Source organism: Pediculus humanus, genomic scaffold, assembly GCF_000006295.1.
Source record: "Pediculus humanus corporis 1103172108279 genomic scaffold, whole genome shotgun sequence".
NCBI classification, from domain to species: domain Eukaryota; kingdom Metazoa; phylum Arthropoda; class Insecta; order Psocodea; family Pediculidae; genus Pediculus; species Pediculus humanus.
The window spans coordinates 156690-176785 of NW_002987848.1; the positions used below are offsets into that span (position 1 = coordinate 156690).

General features: G+C 26.3%; 4 protein-coding genes across 4 annotated transcripts; 1 reads left to right on the forward strand and 3 right to left on the reverse strand.

Annotated features, from left to right (window-relative positions):
• Nucleotides 1-1327: 1327 nt before the first annotated feature.
• Phum_PHUM507380 (uncharacterized protein) lies at nucleotides 1328-2431 on the reverse strand (the record flags this gene model as incomplete). The annotated part of the gene is made up of 3 exons (XM_002430968.1): nucleotides 1328-1862; nucleotides 1975-2152; nucleotides 2344-2431. The coding sequence occupies 3 exons, from the start codon at nucleotides 2429-2431 to the stop codon at nucleotides 1328-1330; spliced, it is 801 nt and encodes a 266-aa protein (XP_002431013.1).
• A 798-nt stretch (nucleotides 2432-3229) lies between these two features.
• Nucleotides 3230-8882, forward strand: Phum_PHUM507390 (Rho-associated protein kinase, putative; the record flags this gene model as incomplete). The annotated part of the gene is made up of 13 exons (XM_002430969.1): nucleotides 3230-3410; nucleotides 3587-3747; nucleotides 3868-4206; nucleotides 4299-4886; nucleotides 4976-5825; nucleotides 6020-6435; nucleotides 6529-6798; nucleotides 6882-7193; nucleotides 7279-7507; nucleotides 7609-7768; nucleotides 7904-7982; nucleotides 8256-8689; nucleotides 8795-8882. 13 exons carry the CDS (start codon nucleotides 3230-3232, stop codon nucleotides 8880-8882), a joined length of 4107 nt encoding a protein of 1368 aa, XP_002431014.1.
• A 2836-nt stretch (nucleotides 8883-11718) lies between these two features.
• On the reverse strand, nucleotides 11719-15253 carry Phum_PHUM507400 (Advillin, putative; the record flags this gene model as incomplete). Its single annotated transcript, XM_002430970.1, has 13 exons — nucleotides 11719-11832; nucleotides 11931-12113; nucleotides 12195-12301; nucleotides 12380-12535; nucleotides 12612-12821; nucleotides 12902-13081; nucleotides 13148-13331; nucleotides 13411-13652; nucleotides 13739-13979; nucleotides 14117-14398; nucleotides 14488-14687; nucleotides 14789-15005; nucleotides 15083-15253. The coding sequence occupies 13 exons, from the start codon at nucleotides 15251-15253 to the stop codon at nucleotides 11719-11721; spliced, it is 2487 nt and encodes an 828-aa protein (XP_002431015.1).
• Nucleotides 15254-18253: 3000 nt separating this feature from the next.
• Nucleotides 18254-19404, reverse strand: Phum_PHUM507410 (elongation factor Ts, putative; the record flags this gene model as incomplete). Its single annotated transcript, XM_002430971.1, has 4 exons — nucleotides 18254-18567; nucleotides 18644-18839; nucleotides 18928-19173; nucleotides 19261-19404. The coding sequence occupies 4 exons, from the start codon at nucleotides 19402-19404 to the stop codon at nucleotides 18254-18256; spliced, it is 900 nt and encodes a 299-aa protein (XP_002431016.1).
• Nucleotides 19405-20096: the final 692 nt, after the last annotated feature.

Sequence of the window (20096 nt, forward strand, 5' to 3'; positions counted from 1 at the left end):
ACCGGTCACTCCAGTACACTTGTGATTTACAAATAATTTGCGAATTCATTCGTTATTATTAACTATTAAATAAACGATATTGCTGTTGAAAAATGTAAAAATATTTTTATATAAACACTAATGATTTGTTTTTTAACTAAATTTAATACGTACTACCATTGTTTTGTTCCAAAAATGGAAATTTTTTTTTTTTCACGATTTAACTGAAAAGAATATAGTAGACACATACATATACCGACCGACGATCAGAACGACGCGTTACTGATTGTAAAACCGTTGCATTGCGCAGACGTTGCCTCAAACCAAAATATAAAATTCATGAATTTATTTATCGTCGTAGGTAAAATGTAAGTTCATTTTATAGTTTTTGTCTCGGAACGAACAATATTTTTTTTTATATCTAAATTTTTTTTTTTTTTTTTTAATAAAATAACAAACTTTTTTTTTCTTCCTTTTTTTCCTTTTTTTTAGTGAATTATTAAATTTTAAATAAAATAATGCATTTTTCATAAGATTTGGATCTTTTATGGCAAAAATACTTTAAAAAGTTTTTTAAAAAAAACCCCATTTCAATTTTATGCAAGATATTTTTTAGTTAATAAAACTACCACCAGGTGGAAATAATTCGATTGAACAAGCTAAAACAGTTAAAAAATGAATTTAATTCAATTTTTTTTTTAAAAAAATAATTCACAATTTGTTTTTATTCTTTAATTATTTTTCAAAAAGTTTGAAAAATTATTGAAAAATTTATGATATTACTGTATTGTAAAAAATTATACTTCCCAATCATGATTTTTTTTATTTTTTTATATCAAATTTAACAAATTACAAAAAAAAATATAACATTTTGAAGTAACAATAATAACAATTATCAAGATTATTATTAAAAGGATTATTATTATTATTATTATTATTATTACAAAATCAAAATGATTAATGAGCTTTTTTAAAACTTCAACGATTGAAATATAATTTTATGAAATGATAAAAATTAACAGGAGGTAAAACTAATGAAAAAGTTGTCGAGAAATGAAATTAAATTTAAACGATTTCATTAGGAATTTTCAATGGAATTTATTTATATCCAATGTAATTCACAATGAATGATAATGATTTAAATATTTTCAATTTTTAAGAACTTTATTTATAAAATAAACGACTACTAACTAAAAAAAAAAAAAAAAAAAATTAAATGATGTTTCTTAAAATTAACATTAAAGTATCAATGATATGAAAAAAAAAAAAAAAAAACAAACTCAATATTTAATAAATCTATAGAGTACAGTCTAAAAAATGCTCACACAGTAAATAATATTGGCTCATTTTAAGAAGTTGCTGGTAAATTTAATAAAACATTTTGTCCAGGTGGAAGGTAAGACACTTGACGAGATTTAGATAACTGATAAGCAATATCTTCTGCTGCTTCAATACGTCTAAGTTCGACAAGACCTTCACCAGCTTCTCCGAATGATTTTGCTAAAAGAATAGCAGCTTGGGCATCACCTTCAGCTGATATAACTGCAGCTTTCTTATTTTGTTCTGCTTTTTCAACCAAAAATCTAGCTTTTTCTGCTTCTTGTTGGGCAACTTGTTTCAATTCGACAGCTTGAGTGAATTCTTTTCCAAATGTTAAATGTGTAATGGAAATGTCATCTAGTATTACACCAAATTGGCTTGCTCTGTCTGTCAGTTCTTCACTCACTTTCTGAGATACAACTTCTCTTTGAGTAATTAGTTCTCCAGCATCAAATTGTGCAACTACAGCCTTTAATACTTCCGTTGTAATTGACGGAAGAACTCTTTCATCGTAGTCTACTCCCAATATGGTATAAATTCTAGGTAATTGTTCTGGAAGTGGTCTGAACAATATTCGAAGAGTAATGTTAACATTTTGCAAGTCTAAAAAAAATAATAAATTTTTTTTATTAAATGTAAAATTTTTTGTGAATTAAACAATGAAAAACTTGATACATAATAACTATGTTACCTTTACTTCCTGTTATAACTGGAACATTTCTGGGCCTACTTCTAGTATCAAAAATAATAGGCCTTTGAACCCATGGAATGAAAAAATGAGTTCCTTCACCAATAACTTGATTTTTAACACCGGCAAACCTATCAAAAATTACCGCTCTGTGACCTCCATCAACTGAAAAGAAAAATTTTACACTAAAGTTAATTATTTGTTGAATTTACACATGAGAAATAATCAATTGCAATTACATCATATTCAAAAATATTTTACACATTACAATTTAAATAAAATTCAAATTGTTAGAATAAAATACGAATATAAATGCAAATCGTATGAATGTTATTTTCGAAAGCATGACTACTAACCATTATAAAGAGCAGAGTTTAACACTCCTCCAGCGACTGCAACAGTTAACCCTAGTTGGCCGATTCTATTGAAAAACTGAGCGGCCATTTTTTAAGTAACAAAAAAACAATATTACAAAGTCGAAATAAATTTAAATCTTAAATCAAAATCAACTATTTAACTAAAAATATATATCCTTTTTTTTATGTTTAATAAATGCCGGATAGCATTATGAAATTCCTATCGCCCAATACAAATTTTGATACGATTAAGATAATTTTTGCTGGTAGCAAGAGACGTAAAATTTGCTATTCATACATAATTCATGATGTAATGTTGGCTAACTCGAAAATATTTCAGCCATGTTGAAGCGGTTAAGAGTATTTGGTGTACGATTTTATGTATTAACATGATTATATATTTCAGGGAGTCTTAGGTGTTTGTCATTATGATATTTAACTACAATAAATATCACATTATTCAAGGATATTCGAAATATCGGCTTGAGCTTAATTTGTGATGCATTCAATGCACATTCCTTTTTAGCAGAACTCGGGCCTTGATAGCTTGCGTAAAAGGTACTGAAATGTCAAGTTTTCTCGGGGTTGCTTTAAATACTAAACAATCACTTGATTATTAATTGTTAAAATGTTACCTGAGTAAATTAGTGGGATTTAAGTCATTTAATTTTTATTTACAAATAAATGCTAAAAAAGCCATAGAAATTAGGTGTGGTCATGATGATCTGTTCCCCGTTAAAAAACAGTTTTTATCAAATCGTTTTAATTTTTCGATTAAAACACTCATTTCTTTTTTAATTAAAAATAAAAATTTTTTTTTATTGCTTTTGAGTTTTAAAATTATGTTTTTTTTTTACGTTTAATTTTTTTAGCATATTCAAGCATCATGGAGAAAATAAAAGATGATGACCGCAAAAGGCGGTTATTAGAATTAGAAGATAAAATTCAAGATCCCAGAAGTGCAGTAAGCATTGATTCTCTTTTGGATACTGTTCAAGCCCTCATATCTGACTGTGACCATCCTTGTGTAAAAAGGATGAAAAACATTGAAGCTTATACTAATAGATGTAAGTTAATGTTAGAATAACAGTAGTTAGTAAATTAATGTACAAATAAAATTGGGAGCTTATTATTTATTTTTTAAAATTTTTAATTATTATAAATAACAATATTTAAATTTTTAATTTTTTATTAGTTATTTATATTTATTTTGTGATTGTGTACAACATTGTTTTTTTGGCAGATGACAAACTAGCTAGAGACATATGTAATTTACGAATGAAAACAGATGATTACACATTAATTAAAGTAATTGGTAGGGGATCGTTTGGTGTTGTTCAACTAGTTCGTCACAATTCAACTCAAAAAGTTTATGCAATGAAACTTTTAAGCAAATTCGAAATGGTAAGTTTATGTTGATAATTTTTCCATGATTGAGTAATTTAAGTTTTTATGCAGTTTATAAAAACTCCTACTTTTTCACATTGCAAAATGTGACATTAAATAATTTTTCTTTTCTCTAAGATCAAAAGGTCAGATTCAGCATTTTTTTGGGAAGAAAGGGACATCATGGCACATGCCAATTCCGAGTGGATTGTTCAGTTGCATTTTGCTTTTCAAGACACCCAATACTTATATATGGTCATGGATTATATGCCAGGAGGAGATTTAGTTAATTTAATGTCTAACTATGATGTCCCTGAAAAGTGGGCTAAGTTTTATTGTGCTGAAGTTGTCTTAGCATTAGATGCCATTCATTCTTTAGGTTTTGTACATAGAGATGTTAAACCTGATAACATGCTGTTAGATAAATATGGCCATTTAAAATTAGCTGATTTTGGAACATGCATGAGAATGGGATCTGTAAGATTTTAATATTATTATTTTAATTTTAAAAAAAAAAACCTCAGCTATGGTTAAATCATTTATATATTTAAAAAAAATTTTTTATTCAGGATGGATTAGTTAGATCAGACACAGCAGTGGGTACACCAGATTATATTTCTCCTGAAGTTTTAGAATCACAAGGAGGAGAAGGATTGTATGGAAGAGAATGCGATTGGTGGTCTGTGGGTGTTGTACTGTATGAAATGTTAGTGGGTGACACTCCGTTTTACGGAGACAGCCTTGTGGAAACTTATTCAAAAATTATGGATCATAAAAATTCATTAAGTTTTCCACAAGATATAGAAATAAGCAAAGCTGCCAAAAATTTAATTTACGGATTTCTTACCGATCGTACACAAAGACTGGGCAGAAGTGGTATAGATGAAATCAAAGCGCATCCCTTTTTTAAAAATGATCAATGGAATTTTGATAACTTGAGAGAAACAGTACCACCTGTAGTTCCTGAATTATCTGGAGATGATGACACTAGTAATTTTGAAGACGTCGAAAAAGAAGATGCTCCTGAAGAAAGTTTTCCTGTTCCCAAAGCTTTTGCTGGAAACCACTTACCTTTTGTTGGGTTTACCTACTCTAGAGATTACCAATTACTCAGTGGTAAAGATGGGTACAACTCTATCGGAGACACGGTGGACCTTGTAAATAAAATTTTAAAATAACCAGTTAAATTTAGCAAATTCAAAAGTAATGTTTGTTTTGTTTAACTTTAACATTTTTTCTTTTTCAGGGTTTGACAAAATTAAACACTTCGGCACAAAAAAATCAACTGGAAAATGAATTGGAAAAAGAAAAGAAAAAAGTTGACGAATTATGTTTTAAAATTCAATCATTAACGACTCAATTAGATGCAATGAAAACTCGAGAAACCGAAATCACCGAAGAAACTAGCCAATTAGAAAAATCCATAACTTTAATTAAACATAATTTAAAAGAAGCTCAAAGACGCGCCGACAACGAAGCTGATATACGACGAAAAGTAGAAGCGCTTTTGGCGGAAACGAAAAAAAAATTGGAAGATGAACAGAATAAAAGAACGAGGGAAATGAATAATAATCAGCAAACGAACGATAAAATGAATCAATTAGAAAAACAAGTCAACGAATTGCAAGAAAAACTAAAAGCGGAAAGTGAAAATGCGGCAAAGCAAAGAAAATTAGTCGGAGAATTGATTGTTGTTAAAGCGACTAGTGAACAATTACAATCGGAACTTCAAGGGATGCTTACCGGATTGCAAGCTCAAAGGGATAGTTTACAAAAAGAAGTTGCAACGTTACAATCGCAACTCTCTCAAGAGCGATCTTCCAGAACTCAGGCTTCGGACCTTACTCAGGAATTAGAAGGAAAACTTCAAGGATTGTTGATAGATTTAGATTTAAGTAAAGAAAAAGAAGAGAAATTATCCGAAGATAATAGACTTCTCGTTGAAAAAGTATCATTGCTCGAAAAAGAAATCGCGGGTATCACGTTGGAATTAAAAGCAGCTCACAGTCGTTATAATCAAGAAGTGAAAGCACATCAAGAAACTGAACGTTCGAGATTATTGACAAAAGAGGAAGCCAATTTAGAAGCTGTCAAAGGTTGGTATATGGTTTTGTGTTATTCTTAAAAAAAAAAAAAAATTTCCTTAACTAACATTAATTACGATATTGTTTCATGCTATCATAAAAAGAGTTAACACCTAAATGTAAGGCAAAAATATTTTTCCTTATAATTTTTCTCCTCGTTTTATACGCTACTAATTTTAAATCGATCAATCGTAACTGTTTAACAGCATTACAAGCGAAATTAAACGAAGAAAAAAGTGCCCGTCAAAAGGCAGATTTACATTCTCAGGATAAAGAAAGGCAAATGTCGATGCTGTCGGTGGATTATCGTCAGATTCAACAAAGGTTGCAAAAGTTGGAAGGAGAACATCGTCAGGAAATGGAAAAGGTCAAAGCGTTGCAAGCGAATTTGGAACAAGAGCAACAGAAGAAAACTTCACTGGCGACAGAATTAGGGTTGACGCAATCTGAAGTTGCCGGACTTAAAGCTCGGGAAACGCAATTGACCGGAGAAATTTCACTCTTGAGGCAAAATAAAAAATTGGTCGAAGATGAATTGCACAAAGTCAAAGCTCAAAGATCCGTGGATCATTTGCAAATGAAGGAACTTCAAGATCAGTTTGAAGCTGAACAACATTTTTCTGTAAATTTTAAATTACTTGCATTAATTAATTTTAAAATCGTTTTGTAATTTTTAATTTTTTTTTTTTTTTTTTTTTTTTACTTAAACGTTTAGACGTTATATAAAATGCAAGCTGCGGAAACTAAGGAAGAATTGGAAGAAAAGCAGAGAAACGTTCAAGAGCTCGAAGAAGAAAGGGGATCTTTGACTCATCAATTGCAGTTGGCATTAGCGAGAGCCGACAGCGAAGCGTTAGCAAGATCCGTAGCTGAAGAAACCGTTGCCGAATTAGAAAAAGAAAAAACGATGAAGGAATTGGAATTAAAAGATCTCTTAGTCAAACACAGAACCGATCAATCGAATAAGGAACAGACGTTGAATGTTGTACGTTTGAATTTAACTTAATTTGAATCCGTTTATGGGTATTTCGGGTGTTGGGCATTTATTTTATTATTAAAAATTTTCAGCTGAAGGATAGGGAATCGGAACTCAAAAAACAATTAGACCAAATGTCGAAGGAACGGGAAGAAATGACGAGGCAATTGAGGCACGTTCAAGAGGATATGAAGAAACGAACGAATCAAGACGAAGAAGTGGAAAGACTTAACAGGGTATTAAAACAAGAGATCGTATTGAAACAACAGGCTGTTAATAAATTAGCTGAAATAATGAATAGAAAAGATATGAATTTGAGAGCTAAACCCAAGATAAAAGTTTCATCGGCGGATCTTAGGAGAAAAGAAAGAGATTGCAGAAAATTACAACAAGAATTGACTCAGGCAAATAATTACTTAATATTTTACATTTTTATTTTTTTATTTAAATAACGCGATTTAGAATTATTTTGAATGTTGATGTTATCAGGAGAGAGAAAAATACGGTCAAATGGCTGCCAAATTTCAAAAAGAAATACAAGAATTGCAGTCGCAAGTCATCGATGAGAGTCAAATGAAAGTTCGATTACAAATGGAAGTTGATTCGAAAGATTCGGAAATTGAACAATTGCAATCGAGATTAGCTTTGCTCAGCAGCGAAACCGCGTCTTTGAGTTCGGGGGGTGCAGAAAACGAAAACGATGACGGATACGCCCAGGGTAAAATTATTTTTCAACTAATACGAGTAGACATTTTTTTTTTTTTTTTTTTTTTTTTTTTTAAATGAATGCTAAATTTTTTATGTATGAATTTTTTACAGAATCGAGATTGGAGGGTTGGCTGTCGGTGCCGAACAAGCAAAACATAAGAAGACACGGTTGGCGTAAACAGTACGTCGTTGTTTCGTCGAAAAAAATAATTTTTTACAATTCGGAATCGGATAAGCAAAATACGGATCCCGTTTTAGTTTTAGATCTAAGGTTAGTTTTACGTAAAACGAAGCGTGAGTGATTATGTAAGGAAATGTTTTTTTTTTTTTTTTTTTTTTTTTTTTTTTTGATAACATTCAATGAATCATTTAAGATAATTTTTTTTTTTTTTTTTTTCCTTCACAGCAAAGTATTTCATGTGAGACCAGTCACGCAAGGTGACGTAATACGTGCTGATGCCAAAGATATACCTAGAATATTTCAGGTAGGTGCACAACACGTCAAAAAAAAACAAAATCACACGTGCACAAAATTAAATTTTTTTTATTGACTTTGTTTGTTTTTTTGCCCCACAGCTATTCGTATTGAATCCTAAATCTTAAGCCCAATTTAATTTTTTTGGCCCTGTTCAATTATTGGTAATTCAATTTTCATTTTCGGTTAAATCGAGATGGATTTTTTTTTTTTATAATTTCCTAAATTAAAAGAAAGGTAGAATAACAATCGAATTGAGGGATTCAAACCTTTTTTTTATCAGCTATTATACGCCGGAGAAGGAGAAGCTAGAAAGCCAGAAGAGGGAGGCGTTCAAACGCTGGATCATTCTACATTGAGAGGAGAGGATAAACCGGGAACGGCCATCGTCAAGGGTCACGAATTTGTTCAAATATCGTATCACATGCCGACGACGTGCGAAGTTTGTCCCAAGCCCCTGTGGCACATGTTTCGACCTCCTCCCGCCGTCGAATGCAGACGGTGTAGAATCAAAGTTCACAAAGAACATTTAGATAAGAAAGAGGATGCAATTGCGCCGTGTAAATTACACTTAGATCCGACGAGTGCCAAAGATTTATTATTATTGGCTCATAATTCTGATGATCAGAAAGCTTGGGTTCAAAGGTTGAGTAGGAAAATACAGAAATGTGGGTACAAAGCGAATAACTGCGTCGAAGGTTCTAAAATTTCTCCCAGGTTTGTTTGTTTGTCTCTCTCTCTCTCTCTCTCTCTCTCTCTCCGTCAAAGTTTTTAATACAAAACTATAATTTTGAAAACAATTTTTTCTTATACCTTTTGTAGAGAATCGACGAGGTCGACGATGAAACCTTATAACATTCAACAAAGATCCTCGACATTACCGGCAAATTCATCAGCGAATCCAAAATGATGAACCAAAAAATAATTCTGTAGGGTTGAAGTGCGCCTTATTTAAAAAAGAAAAAAAAAAAAAAAACTTGCCTCAAAGTGCTCTTAAAAAAAAAAAAAAAAAAAAAAAAAAAAAGTGGGGAGGAGATGAGAAAAAGAAGAGGAAATAATAATAATAATAACAATAATAATTAATCAGTTGTTTTACTCATACCTTTTTTTTTCGGTTAAACACTAGTTAGCTACTACTTATCGAACGCGATAAAACCTGAAAATTTTTATATATATATATATATAAGACTGTTAGGTGTATCTCGGCGGGTATTCCAGTCCACTCCAGGGACCTCCAGGGAATCATAGATTTTAATAGATTTTGTAAATAATAATAATAATAATAATAATAATAATAATAACAGGATAAGATTGTAATTTATCGTGCACGTTGCGTTCGTTCGATTATTTAAAAAATAAATCATTGTTTAAGGTCACAAAAAATTACGGATGAATTTATCATTATCATCATCATTTACTTTATTATTATTATTATTATTATTATTATTATTATTATTATTATTATTAAATTGTCGATTTTTTCATTAACGCTAACATTAACCGGTGTATGTTGTTAAATATTTTTCCACTTTTATTACTCTTAAAAGAAATATTTTTTCGTAATTTTCGAAAGCCTGTGATTTTAACATTTAGAAAAAAAAGGGGGGGGAGAATAACGATGATGATGATGATGATAGGTTCATAACGTTTGTATTATGCTTCCTCAAAGCTTTTAGGGTCCTCCTCGCTAAAATGTTTTTTTTTTATTAATAATTTATGCTCATCGAAAGCTTATTATATTTATTGCTCATTAATACACGCTATTAATTAATTTTAAATGATTGATTGATTGATTGATTGGTAAAAAGAAAATTAATCGAAGATGGAACAAAGCAAGAAAATTTTAATTAATTGAAAATAGGAAAAAAGAAAAAAATTATTATTATTATCATTTTTTAAATTGGACACATTAACATCACACTCAACATCTTGATAATCTATAAAATTTATTATTATTATTATTATTATTATAATTAATTAATTAATTGAATTCATTCATCGTTATAATTTATTGTAAAAATAATAATATTAATTTTTTTTTTTTGTTTAAATAAAATGTTTGTTTTTCGAAAGGCTCGTAATAATAATAATAATAATAAAGGATTTAAATTGAAAGTGCTTCCATTGCATGTAAAATGGATAATTAAAAAAAAAAAACTTTAGTTTATAAAATGAATGTTTTAAAATGATTGATTGATTGATTGATTGGTAAATGCATAAAGTTTTAATAAATGATTATACATAAATAAATAAATAAATGAAAAATTTTTATTGATGATGATAATTTGAAATTAGATTTTTAATACATAAAAAAAAAAAAAGAGAAAAGAATAGGTTATGTATGCGCTCCCGCGCACACACACACACAAGAATTTAAACAAAATAACTGTAAATATAATTTTTTAATGATAATGATGATAATAATGAGAAAGTTTTTTTTTTAACTTGTAGTCGTGTGAGGTTTGTTTGTTTAATTTTGCTTCCTTTTTTATTTTTTTAATTTTTTATATTTTTCTGTTGCGTAATGTGTTTTATTATTATTATTATTATTATTATTATTATTACCGGTTTTTTTTTACATAGAAATTTTTTTGTATGCTTTTACACATAAAAATTAAAAAAAAAAAAAAAAAAAAAAAAAAAAACTAATTAACTAACATTTAAAATGAATAATAATAATAATAATTTTTTGTTTTAACACACGTCACAAGGTGTTGGTCGGCGATTTTTATAACTTTTTTTATTTCTATTAACAATAATAATAATAATGATGATGATGATGATAATAATAATAATAATGATTGGGTTTTTTTTTTCTGTCGAGTTACCAAACGTCATAAAAACATTCATTTAATAATTTTAAATAATAAATAAATAAATGTTTTCTCAACGAAACGAATAAATTTTAATAATAATAATCTTAAAAGTACTAATTATTATTATTATTATTATTAATAATAAAATCGTTGTTGATTTTTTTAAAAAAAAAATAATAATAATAATAATTTTTGTGTCGTTTTCCGCTGCTTTTTTTAAAATATTTATTTTTATTTAATAAATTGCGTGAATAATAATAATAATAATAATAATAAAAATAAAACAACGAAATTTTCTTCTTTTTTTTTTTTTTTTAATAATAATAATAATATATTTATGTATACATAGATAAAGAATGAGGTTAGCACTTCGAACCGAATGATGATAATAATAATAATAATTATTATTATTATTATTGTATTGTTTTTATTATTGTAAAACTTTTTTTTTTACGTTTTTTTAGTTGTAGTATTATATACATATATATATATATATAAATATACATACGAATAAATATTTTATTTATTATTATTATTATTATTATCTATTTTTTTTAATAAGTGATTATTTAATTTAAAGTAAATAAAAAAAAAAAATGAAAATGAAATAAATAAATAAATAAATGTAAATAATTCGTATTAAAAAAAAAAAAAAAAACAAAAAAAAAATCTTTTTTTTTTTATTGTTTTATCAAATAATTGATTTATTATTATTATTATTTGTTTTTTTGTATTTGTAGTAGTAGTAGTAGTAGTAGTAGTGGTAGTAGTAGTGGCAGTAGTAGTACATTCGCCCTATTTTTTTTAATTAATTTATTGTGAAACGTCGTTGTTGTTGTTGTTAGAGAGACATTTTTTTTTTTTATTTACCTGTGTCGGTCGGTAAAAATTACATAATTATTATTATTATTATTATTATTGTTATTGTTATTAAAAAAGGCCGATTTGTTTTTTTAAATTATTTTGTTTCCATTTTGGAAGTGATAAATATTCAATTCTTTTCATTCCGAAAGCCGATTCGAAATCTTCATCGCTTATGTAAAACTGAAAAAGAAAAAAATATTTAAATTTAATTTGAATTGTAATAATAATAATAATAATAATAATATGTAGGTTTTTTTATCATTGAGTCGTCACGTCACCTCTTTTTGCGTTAAATCAACATCTTTTGGAATTTCGTCTGCATTTTTATTAGCTAACATCGTTAATGGATAAACCGTTTTTTTTGTCGATTGTTTGTTTATTTCTATTATTTCTTCACCGGAACCGATAATGTTAGGCGTATCCATTTTACCATCCGTGTAAAATTCGCTGTATAAAGACGACTGAAAAGGATTTTAAAATAGTTTTAATATATATATATAAAATAAATAATTTATTTTTTTTATAAATAATTTGAAACTCACTTCCCAAAGATCTTTATCCCATGGACCGAAAAATCCGGTAAAATTTGGTGGTTCGAAACCTTGTTTAACCATCGTTATCGGACAATCTAAATCTCTACCACGTGGATCTTTAAAAAAAGTTTTATTATTATTATTATTATTATTATTTTTAATCATGAAAATTTTTTGAGTTGTGATTAATTTACCCTTTTTTAAATATTCTTCTACTAATACGATAGATTGTGACCTTTCGGCAGCATTAGCCCCCCGTCCGATCCATATAAAAATAGCAGTGCCAATATCTAACACGAAAACATCGTTCGGTATGAGATCGTATTGAGTAAAACCCATAATTTCTTCGGCTAAAAAAAGGTATCAGGTATACAATCACTCATAATAAAATTTATCATCAGGTTTAAAAGAAGTAAAAAAAAAAACCTTTAAAACATCCCGAAGCGTTCGAACAGTGAAAAAGTCTTGCTGGAAATTTTAATTCTGGATGTGTAAGCCTTTCGTAATTGGCGTAAGGTTGTTTACCACCCAAAAGTTTCCAAAATTCTTCAACTTCTGATCCTTCGAATAAAACCTGATAATCGTTTGATGGTAACCAATGTTTAACAATATCTTTGGCTCTTTCTCTTTCATCTCCTACACCGTACAAATCAATTTTATTAATAATTTATTAATCTTTCCGCAGTACTCAAATTTTCCAATTGGGGATCACCGACCTGTCGAACCTTTTCCATACCATATAAAAATTTTTTTGTCACAATGTAAAATAAATACATCGTTTGTGTTTAGAGATGATGCACTGTATTCCACTTCAACTGCTTGAGTTGTATATTCTTCGCTACCTTTAACTTGGACAAGAAATTTCGATGGGATGTTACTATTTTTTCCTTCTTTTCCTGTAGGTACGTATCAAATTGAAAATTTTCCATTTTCCGTTTAGAAAAATAACAATAAAATCATACCGTCGAAAGATGATGCGTAACCTCCTTTAAATATTATCATTCTTCCCTTAAATATCATTAAAAATTGAGGATCTTCTTTTGATTGGACAAGCCTCACGTGAATGGCAGCTCCTTGTAATTCTTCATCTTTTTTTATTGTGTGCCAAGCAATGATTCCTCTTTCGTCAACTGATGAATGTGCACCCTGTAATCATTCCTTGTCGTTACATGCACCGAATAAAAAAGCACAAATACGTTAAACTCTGTATAAAAAATTAATTTACCAGCCAAAAGTACAAAAGATATTTTCTTTTCCCGTTACAATCATATGAATATTGAATTAAATAACAATCTCCAGAAAAAAATACACCGAAATAATCTGGCGAAACGGCTTCCAATTCTTTATTACGTAATCTCCAAATAAAAGTTTCACCGGAGCCATTGTCAATCAATTGTGTTTCTGCCGCCAAAGATGGTGTTTCGTGTAATTTAGCCGCATCAAAATTTGAATTAACGATTTTCTTAGCTTAATAAATAAAAAGAAATTTTTTCTTAATTAACAAATTAATTTAAAAATTCGGGCTTTAGCATTAATAAAAGAAAATTATTTACTCGGACTTCTTATCTTGTATCCCAACGAACTGTTTTTATCGATCCAATCAGCAAAAAGCATTTTAAATTCAACAGGTTCGCCATTATCGACGACTTTTGTAACGCATACTTTTTCCGAATCTAAATATTTTTTTAAAAATTCTTGTGCTGTTGTCATTCCCTTTGATCTTTCTTCGGCAGATGCCTTTTTACCTATCCAAACCCAAACTCGAGATTTACCATTTACTATAATGTAACTATCCTGTAATTAAAAAAAATCAATACGTTCGAAACGCTGAACGTTATTATTTTTTCCTCCTTAAATATTTATTTTAAACTTATTATAAACTAAAATATTTTTACTAATAAAGATTTTATAAAAAAAAAAAAGAAAAGTACGTTAGAATCGAGATCAGCTTGTTTGATGGGACCATTTTTAACGAATGTTGTATTAAATGAACCACTTTCATCGGTGCATTTATACAAACGAATTTCTTCGCATAAATTTTGCTCGTTTTCTGTGTCGTCCACATCATTTTCAGCTTCATTTATAATTCTTTTATCTAAACTTAAATGTTTTTCAAAATCTTCTAAATCATCAGATTGTAAATGATATTCTTTATCTTCTTCAACGTAAACAATGGACCTTTGCGGTCCTTCATTTTTTAATTGCAATGCGATCTACAAAAAAAAAAATTCCTTAACGTGCAAAAAATAAAAAAACGCGATAATGAGCTTGCACAAAAGAATTTTTTTTTGTAATTAAAAACCTTTCCGCCTTGAAATTTTTCCATTTTGTTTGCTTTTTTTCCAATCCAAACAAAAATCCTTGAGCTCGTTTCTAATATAAAAATGTCTCCAGAGTTAAAATATTCCCAAGATATTGCGGGTTGTTCGGTCATGGTCGGTCTTCTTTTTCCTTTAATTTTATATAATCGTGATACAAAGTCATCGGTGACGTGATGGAAACCTTTTTAAAATAAAATTAGTTAAGTGAAAAGAGATAAACAGTTTTCATGTTGTTTAATATACCTTAATGTATGTTTAATATATATATAATGTTTAGCATACCTGAAGCTACTCCTCCTTTTAGGATACGAATCCCATTTTTAAAATATGATTTAAACTGATTGGATTCATGATTTTGTACTTCACGATGTTGCACAGCATCGCCATTTAAAACTTCATCCAGTTCTACAGTTTTTATAGCAGCTGTTGCAGATTCATCAGTTGTTGTGGAAGAACCAAGCCAAAAATGTATGTGATATTCTAATTTACCTTCTTCGGACTTGAAAAAAAAATTACCATACGTTTAGAATGTAAATAATCTCAGTATTTTAATTAGAAAAATGTAATCCAACTTACCCTGGACGTTTGATTAACTGGAAAAGCAGAATAAACAATGTAGGAATCTCCTTCGTAGAAATTTCCATAGCGTGAAATAGGGACAGGTTTAAGTTCGAAATTTTCCACACGCCATATTAGAAAATTACTTTGTCCCCGTTTTATATTTTTAAATGCCGAATCAACAGTCATATTTAATTATTATACCTGTTTAAAAAAAGAAAACGTTTTTAAATCAAATTAACCAAGTGTATATACATTTTCAAACAACTACTCGTACTTTCGTCAATCATACTCGTAACGGACAAAACTAAATTAAATTTTTTGCAGGGATTTTTGTCGCAAAATGAAAAATCAACATGAAGTCAAAATTTTTTTTTTTTTCGAATTCAAATTAATCGTTTTTATTATTTTATTTTTTAATGAAACTATTTAAAAAAAAAAAACAAATTTAATGAAAAATATAAAAAATACTTTTTGAAATAATTTAAAAAATTACTTTTTTTGTAATAATTAACAAAAGCAAAAGTGAAATAATGTCTTTAAACAATTGTAACAATAAATGTTTACTTTTACTACAACCATTAATTTTATCTTTTTTTTTTTTTTTTTTTTGTAAATAAAATTAACAATTTATTAATTTGAAAATTTAATTTATAACAAACTAAAAGTTAAGCGTTTGTTAAGCAAATGATTGACACATTTAAAATTAATGTAAAAATTTAATTAAAATTTGTCACGTCATTTTTTTTTTTCTTATTAAATAATAATGGATATATTTTTATAAACAAACTACCTCAAATTTTTTAAAAAAAAAAAAAAAACATTTTCAAGTTTATAAATCTTTAAAATTTTGTTTTAAAAAAGAAAAACAAAATGTTTAGCTCGAATTTGAAAAAATTATTTCTTTTTTAAATCATTTACAAATCAAAAAGTAGGTCACTTAATATTTAAAACATGTTAATTATAAATTAATGAAAAGTTCTAAAAACTTTTTTTTTTTTTTTTTAACAAATTTAATAATATTAATTTTAATTTATGTGTTAACAAAATAATAATTTTAATATTTACCTGTGATGTTGAATTTTTTTTAGTCAAAAATTATTAATAATGATAATAAATTAAATGTCAAAAAAAAAATTGTTTGTTTGTTGTCATTAACACAAAAAATTTTTTTTAAATATTTAAATATTTGAAATCACTGAAAATTTTCATGTTTTTTTTTTTTTTTTTATTTTATTTAAATCAATACATTTTTTGTAATTTTATTTAATTATAATAATAATTTGTATGTAAATCAAAATATTATTATTATTATTATTATTATGAAAACATTCTTTTGTTTTTAATTTCAAGACATGTAAAAAATTTCAAAACAATATTTTTCTTTTATGAAAAACAAAAACTTTTTCCCCCCCCCCCAAGTTTTTTTTTTTTTTTTTAAATAATAATAATTATTATTGATTATTAACATTTGATATTTTTTATCATGTTTGTTAATAAAAAAAAAAAACAAAAAATTTAGGAAAATTTATTTTTGATTAAATATTTACCTGAAAATATCAAAATAATAAAAACAAACAAACAAACAAAATAACACTTTATCAAACTTAGTTTTTTTTTGTAAAAAATTTATTTATTTATTTATTTATTATTATTATTATTTTAAATATTTAATTATAATATAAATAACAAAGAAAACAAAAACACGGTAATTCACGGTCAAACGATTTAACGTAACGTTTGCAATATGGTGTTAAACTTAAGTAATAACAACAACAATTCTTTATCATTGTAATTCTTATCAATTCCGCCATTTTTAAAAATTTTAATTTTATCTTTGTTATCAAATCCGTTGAATATTAGCCGACTTAAAGGGTTCATTGTCGAATTTAATGTTTTTTAAACACCCGCATAAAAAATAAAAAAATAGGTTATCGTTAATTTAAAAAAAAAAAAAAAATGAATCATTTAAAAATAATCATCATCATCATCATCATCGTGTAAAAAAAAATAATAATAATAATAAATTTAATAAAGAAATGGGATTACAGTTTAAAAAAAAAAAAAAAAAAAAATTGGAAGAATAAGAGAAAAATTTTTTTCACAACTTTAACAAATTTTTTACCGATAGAAACTGAAAAAATTAAAGGACGATAATAATACTAATAATAATAATAATAATAACGAGTTCTTTATGTGAAAACATGCAATTTTTTTTTTTTTGATAATAGAGAATTTTTTTTTTTTTTTTTTTAATGAATTCATAATCGATAATAAAAAAGTTTTAAGGAAGGTCAAAGAATTTTTCTTTTCTTTTTTGTTTCTTACAAAAAATTTACAAAAAAAAAAAAAAAAAAAAATTATTAATAAATAAATTTACCCTGATTATAAATAATAATAGCCTTGAAAGTTAAAATAATTTTTTTTTAAATTATTATTATTAAAAATTTCTGCGGTCGAATTAATAATAATAATAATAATAATACCTTGATTTTGTTTTTTTTAAACACAAACTTCACTCACTAAACGTTTTTATAAAACTGAATTTTTTATTATTATTTTTTTTTTTTTATTTTTGTTATTTTCCAGGTGTTTTATCAAGGTTAAATAATAACGAGAAATAAAAACAAAGAATTAATTTTTTTAAATAAAAAAAAAAAAAAATTAACTATTAAAATATTTGAAAATGATAATTTAGTCGATGATAAGATTAGGAGAAATTAAATAAAAGTTTTAAAATTTTTTTTGTTTTTTTTTTTTTTTCCAATAAAACTATTTTTGTTAAATTAAATTTCAATTAAAACAAATAAATAAATAAAAAATTATTAATTTATCCATAATGATATTAAATAATAAAAATTTCATGAGATTATCGAACAAAAAAAAAAAAAAAGAAAAAACATGTGAGAAAAATATCGAGTAAAAAAAAATTATGAACACAAAATATTTAAATACAAGTCTTTAATAATTTCTGTATTTAACTTTTTAATAAAAATAAAATAAAAGGATTGATTTGTGTATATTATTCAATTATATGCAAATTCAAAGAGTTTAATATATATTTCATAGATTTCTATCGTTTCATCTAAATAAATAAATAAGGAAAAAAAAAAAAAAAAATTTAAATAAATTAACAATTATTTATAATTAATTGAAATTTTTTTTTTTTTTTTTTTTTCAGTAATTGTATTATTGTTCTGTCGTTTTTTCCGGTTCTGCTTCCCCACATTCAAATCTTTTGAAATCTAATATTTCAATTTGAGACTCGTTTAAAATTTCTCCAACAGTTTTTGTTTCATCAAATAAAAAATCTTGGTATATAAAAATCTTTTCATCATTTGAATTTTTACTCGGTTCATCTACATTATATTCTCCTATTTTAGATGGGCTCATACCGATTATGTGTTGACATAACGAATAACCTACATTATCAGTAGGTTTCACATCCCCGTTTACATTTTCTCCTTTTAATCTTCTGTATGAGATGAATGATCCAAATTTTCCTATAATATTACATCATTTTAGTAAAGTAAGTCTTTATTATATTAATTAATATAAATAAAATAAAAATATTAATACCGATGAGGACATCTGAGTTTTGGCAAGGTGGATGTATGGAATATGCGACTTCAATATCATCATTTGTTGTTTCGAAACAAAATGCTCGCTTCAATAATAAATTTTCACCGATTGTTCCTACTAATACAGCTAATTGGTCTTTTAAAGTTTCATTTCCCACTTTTAATTTACCCATGGTTTCTGAATTTAGTAGTATCTATAAAAAAATGTGTGGCATGTGTTAAACCTTTTTTTTTTTTGGGGGGGGGGGAAATTAAAAAAAAAAATTATGAAATTGAAATTACTGTATGTGTATCAGTTCCTGATGACAATAATGGATATTTTAAACAAGCCTTTGCAGCTATATTGACCATATTTTTAAATTTTTCATTTTTGGATACAAAATCAGTTTCGCAATTGATTTCCACCATGGCTACTTTTTTTTTCGAACTAGCTATACCAATCAAACCTTGACTAGCAGCTCTACTCTGTAGTTTTTCAGCTGTGATCCATCCTAGACTTTTAATTTGTTCTTTCAGCCATTCTTCGGCCTGTAATTTTTAGGGACAAATAAATAAAAATTTGTAATGACACAATATAATAATACAATAATTTCGTGAAATAAAACCTTATCATACCTTAATTTCATCATTATTATGAAGCTCTAAAGCTTTTCGGCAATTGGCAAAAGTACATCCTGTTTTTTTACGGAGAGCTGCAAGAGCATTTTTTGTCACTCCATGATGACATGCACTTGAATAGAAAAATCGAAATACTCCCATCCTAAAAAAAAAATTATTAAAGCCTTGTATTTAATAAAAACATTACGTTCCTAGTAAATCAATGGAGAAAGTGGAAGTAGATAAATGTCGATGGTTTTTTTTAAATTTTTTTATTAATAATTTTTTTATACAACGGTTTTTTACGTTAATTTTTTTTACATTTTTTTTTTTTTTAGATTAAAAGGAATATCTGTATTTGTTAAAATATTTTTTTTTTTTGTAATCATTCACTAATATTACGTAATTATGTAATAAAAGCAATCAAAAAAATATTACAAGTTATAAAATTTATTAAATTAGGAAAAAAAAAAAAAAAACGAATTTTAAGGTTAGAACTTGAAAAGTATTTATTTTAAATTAAATTTGAGTTAAATTAAATTTCCATGTAATTTTTTATTTTAAAATAACACTAATTAAAACATTAACAAATTGTATAAATAAGTTAAAATATTTAAATATGTTTAAAGTATGATTTTTTCTATTAGTAATAGTAATAATGTAATAAAAAATTTATTATTTTGTAACAATAAGATAGATATAATTGAACTCTTTTAATAATTTATTAACTTAATCACGAGTAAAATTATAGGAAATGAAAAAGTAATAAAAAAAAAAAAATGTCATTTTGTATTAAACATAATTGTAATGTTATTATTAATTGCTTGTAATAGAATAAGTAATTTAAAAACTAA